Here is a 5,049-nt window from a genome sequence, read left to right as displayed (position 1 = left end):
TTTATTCTTATTTTATTTTAGTATGAATGTGATCTTTCATCACCATTACCCATTGCTCACAACTGTGTGGCAGATTGTAATATCTATCAATAAATAAAAAGTATTAAAAAAAAAAAAAAATCAGATATATCTTATATCCTTATTAATGTAGTCTGACAGGGTTTAAATGCCAATTTTTCAAATGGCTTCCTCTACAGTATTTTTAATTTTAATTGTGCGAAATGTTTAACCATCTCACTTACTTCCTCCCCCTCTCCTCCCCCCCCCCCAAAAAAAAGTAGTAATATAAGCACATTTTATATACCGTTTATAATATTATACCGTTAGAAATGCAATGATTTAGAAAAAAAATTTACAACGAGTATGCCTATTAACTGGCGGGCGCAAGCACAGGGCGTTTTTCCGTTTCGCCAATCTGCTAAAATTTTTAAATTGGGATTAAGTAGTAAGTTTTGTTATTTCACTTAACCCATACATGAGTAGTTAACAGAATGACCAATTCCATAAAATCATTTCCACACCCTTAGAAGCGCCCTCCAAGAGCGGTGGCAGTGGCATGCAACAGGTTGGCTACTGGATATGACTATCAACGGCACCTTCTGAAGAGGATGGCGGACAAGAGTGGCGTGAATAAAGCTGAAGTAACCGAGCTGTACGAAATAAAGTGGCAGAAATTCCTCCTTTGGCAGAGGAAAAAATAAAATCATTCTTAGTATTTTGGTATTAATTCTATATTTATTTTTATATAATGATTCAGGATCTTGTCTGTTCTTATATGGTCTGCTTGTTAATTCGGAATCAACGATTTGTACTATGTACCCTCATATTATAATTTGTGTATAACTCATCATTTCTACAAACAAAAAAAAGCTTTATAATTTTATGTCATGACCTACTATTGTTCAAACATTCGTAACTTTAGGGTCTGAAGCGTCATCAGCTGTTTCTCGAATAACGAACCATTCCAAATAGCTGGAACATGCCTCACGCAATTTCTCATGAGGCAATGTTTTTATCAGAGTTTGACAGTGGTTATACTTTTCAAGCACATTCTCAGTGTACAACCTCGGCATGTCGATCTCGTTATAGAGTTCTTTTACTCTCTTGATCTTGTCTGCGTCAGCTGAGCCATAGCACTCCTGAAATATGTCATGTATTCAATATGGTTTGGAAAAATTTACAAACATTAAGTAAAAAAAAAAAAAAGACTAAACATCGTTGTTGAAAGGCAATGGTTAAGTACAGAAAAATGGGCCATTTGTTTTGGATATGTTACGGTTTGGGACAATTTACAATAATAAGATGTAAAAAGATCATGATTGAACGTTGTTGATAAAGGAGCATCGTTGAGAAAATCTGTATCAGAAAGAAAAGAAAATTCACCCATAATTAATAAGAAATAAAAAATCTTCTAAAATGACATCGGTGAATAATAGAAAAAAAGGTGCATTTCTATTCCAAAATTCGTCCAAAGCTACTGATATTAGTATATAGTCAAATAAGTCTGTCAGGTACTTTGTTTTATTTCTTTTTCTTAAATGAATGCGTTTTTAAAATGATTTATCCATTAGACATTAATTAGTAATTATAATATTTTACTATTATTCTTGACCTTAAAAATATTGGGGCGCTTGATTCATTAATGTTTATTAATTGTTTTATTCTTTTCTACGCTCGTCCAAAAGTATTTTATCGACTGAGTTATTGGCCAATATATTACAGAACCCTCCCAGAATGCATACGGAGGAGTTGGTAGCAACTACGGTCAGTAATTGATTTTTCGCCATTTCTAAAGGATAAATGTACAATTACTTAACTTCAAATTCATTGAGAAAAATATTACCTCACATCTCTCTAAATTTAAAAATAATCGGAAGAGTCGTTTTTGAAATATAGGGATCAAATCTTATGAAATCGACTAACTAACTAGATATTAACCCGTTCAATTCCTGAAAATTTCATAAAAATTGGATTAACATTTCAATAAACTATCTTTAAACACAGATTTTACAACAGACAGACATAGAACCAAATTTGTTCCTAGAATTACTCCTTTCATCCTGGACTTGTATGCTAGTAATCACAAATGATGTACACTTTACCAACAAAAATATTTACTAATATACTTCAGAATTTTAATAAGTATAAGTAGTTAACCTAAAGTATGTAATTTAATCACCATAAATTCTGCCGCTTGGGAGGCTGTGAATGTTTCCATAGCTTTGGCGCTAACCCAAGACGTTGTACCGTTGATGAGATCACAAGGCGGTTTGCCTGTTTGTTCCGAGGAGGAGTAATAATCATTGAAGTCGTCCTGAAACATTGCAATCGCACAATAATTGTTATGACACCAAAGTCTGCAAACTTTAGAAAATACAATGAACAATGAGCTCTGAACACAAACATTGGAAGAATTATAATAATCGGTGCAGATCATGAAAAATTTAGTAGGGCAGATCACTATAGACCACTACTACTCGATGTCCATCGTAGTACTGATTCAGTAAGTCTTTTGTGAAATTTGACCTACAGAGATTTTCGAGAGTTAAATAATCAACCTTTTAAAAAAAAATTATTAGCGTTTCTCAATGAAGGAAAAAAGTATACTTTTATTTTATAACATGGGGGTAATTAAAGTCTTTGGAACCATTGTATATTTGTAGTAAATGAATTGAATTAAGAAAAATTAATTAGCAAATATATACAAAAACACTATGTTATTTAATGATTTGGTACTTCTTTGATTTTTTAGTACCACGTAGTCAATCAAGTCAATTAATTTACAAAACTAAAAATTAACTTATTGTTCATTGTTCATTGATATTAAGTACCAATACCAACTTAGTTTAGATAAATGGAATCAAGAATTCGCCTTAAGGTGTACTTCATACAAGACTAGTAATTTATTAAATATAAAAAAATTATTTGTGGAAACCCATTATGTGATGTCGCTTATCGGTTTTCTTCAATAAAAGTAATTTTCGCGTATAAAATAGAATGTTAGATGATGGTTTCTGCCTAGAAGTATATGTTTACAATCTCTCGTTTCTACTCCTTCTTTTCTTTATCCTCGCTGAACTTGTCTGTGATACAGTTGAATTCGGTCAGGAGCTCTCCAGCATAACTCCAGCATAACCTAAAGAAAACCAAAAAGCTAGCCTGTATGCGTTTTTTAGTCTTCCCAAACGTTTGAATGATATCTTCATCTCATCATGCAGGAAATTATTTAATTCTTCCTTCTCTCTGGTTTTTCATTGGAGGTCTGATAGAGCCTTCCTCTGGTTCTGGGAGCTTGCAGTGCGAAAATTGATCCATTTCAGCGTAGTTGCATGAGCTTCTGCTGTATAAATTTCTGTTAGTGGTGGAATCTCATTTATCAATGCTCGAGAGTATAAAAAATTAGTAATTATTAATATTGTTATGTTCTATTTTATAAAAAAACAATTATATTATCTAAATGTTGTGTTTTTTTTTTTCAAACCCCTATTTCTGAATTTCATTTATGGTTTTTAGCATGAATATATATTCTGGTCCTGCATTGTTTCCTTCTTCTGTAGTGGCCTACATTTTAAGGAGTTTTTGACTTGTATTTTTGTTGTAGTGGGCGTTCTTTGAATTTTATAATGTGCTGGGGCACACATTGGTTTTATTGTCTTGTTTCATGGTTACACTGTATTTATTGTGTTGCTATGGAAACATTACATAATTAACATATCTTACTACAAAATTTTATAAATATAAAATTAATTCAAAATTAAATGTGTAAAATTATTATCAGAAAGTATTTGGATTATTTGAATATAGGAGAAAGCATTGGTTATTTATATTAACAAAATTATAAAAAAATTAAATTTAAAAGATAAATATAAAAGTAAATTAAAATATTTAATTACATTTAACAAAATTTTATAATATTTATAAATTATTAATTGTTCTTGCATCTTGATAAAAGCTCGCTTCTGTTTGCGACGATTTTTCATAATTATTTGCAACTTCATAACAAGAAATATTTTTAAATATAATGGTTTGAAAATTTAATTGATCATAATTACTATAAAACAATTCACGGTTTATATATATTGTTTAAATTATTACATTTGCCAATTGATGATTTTTATGATTTTTAGATTATACTTACAGTGAGTTTATAAAATATTTTTCTACGTCATGTCTGGTGAATTTTAGGAGGGAACTGTTTGGTCCACTTGATTAGTTTGTGGCACTGACTAATAATATAGAACCAATGAAAGTATATTTCTTTTTAATTATCACTTGTTGTTTTTTTATGTTCAAAAATAGTTATTAATTAGTTTTTAACTTTAAAAATTTAATATTAAATTAGCTTTAATATTTAATTAAACTATATCCGTTTCTAATCTTTTGATATCTTTGAAGTTTTCATTCTTTAACCGTTTACTCACTCCAATTTTTCATTTTTAGATATGTCGAGTTCAATAATTATTATTTCTTTTGTATTTTAATCCGTCTCTTCTTGTTTCTTCATTTGTTTCCTCAATCGTTTCATTCGAATTCAAAATGTTTTTCATGACTGAAACTTTATATTTATTTTCTACAGTTTCAGGTGAATTTGTTATTCCATTTTTTGGGTAAATTGATTTATTAGAAAAACAAAACAAAGCGATTGGTATAACTTTAAAGACATGCAAAGTATAGAAAAATGATCATATAAAAAATTGCTAAAATTATATATATTTTCTTTCCCGGCGCAAGAACCCTCAGAGAAAACATGTCTAATATTTGCGACTTAGTTTTATCGAAAATGTTTTGTTTTTCGCCTCATGCCATTATTTCTACTTGCCTCATTGCTGCCAACATGTTTCAAACCGGTCCAATTTATCGCTTAAGCGTGCTGTCTTTCAATTCCAATCAAATAAATTTATTAAAATATCTATAAAATTAATATATTATATACAACTTACCCACATCTGTAAAATCAGGGAAGCTATATGAAATATTTCCATCGTTTTGTTGATCAATTCATGAGATAATATCCCAGCCTGAAAATAATAAAATACTATCATAAAATAT

The 5,049-nt window shown here is 29.8% G+C and overlaps 1 protein-coding gene across 1 annotated transcript in view; it reads right to left on the bottom strand.

The window, feature by feature from the left end:
- Positions 1-867: 867 nt before the first annotated feature.
- Positions 868-5,049, bottom strand: part of LOC106680761 (sesquiterpene alcohol synthase-like) — a 14,655-nt gene continuing 10,473 nt past the window's right edge. The window contains exons 6-8 of the mRNA XM_014420689.2: positions 4,941-5,018; positions 2,180-2,314; positions 868-1,139 (exon numbers count right to left, since the gene is read on the bottom strand). Coding sequence (XP_014276175.1) covers positions 903-1,139; positions 2,180-2,314; positions 4,941-5,018 — 450 coding nt within the window. The 3' untranslated portion in view covers positions 868-902. The remainder of the gene's footprint in view (positions 1,140-2,179; positions 2,315-4,940; positions 5,019-5,049) is intronic.

The sequence above is a fragment of the Halyomorpha halys genome, unplaced genomic scaffold (genome assembly GCF_000696795.3).
Source record: "Halyomorpha halys isolate HHAL.00 unplaced genomic scaffold, Hhal_1.1 Scaffold286.1, whole genome shotgun sequence".
NCBI lineage: Eukaryota > Metazoa > Arthropoda > Insecta > Hemiptera > Pentatomidae > Halyomorpha > Halyomorpha halys.
This window is presented reverse-complemented; position numbering and strand designations above follow the sequence as displayed.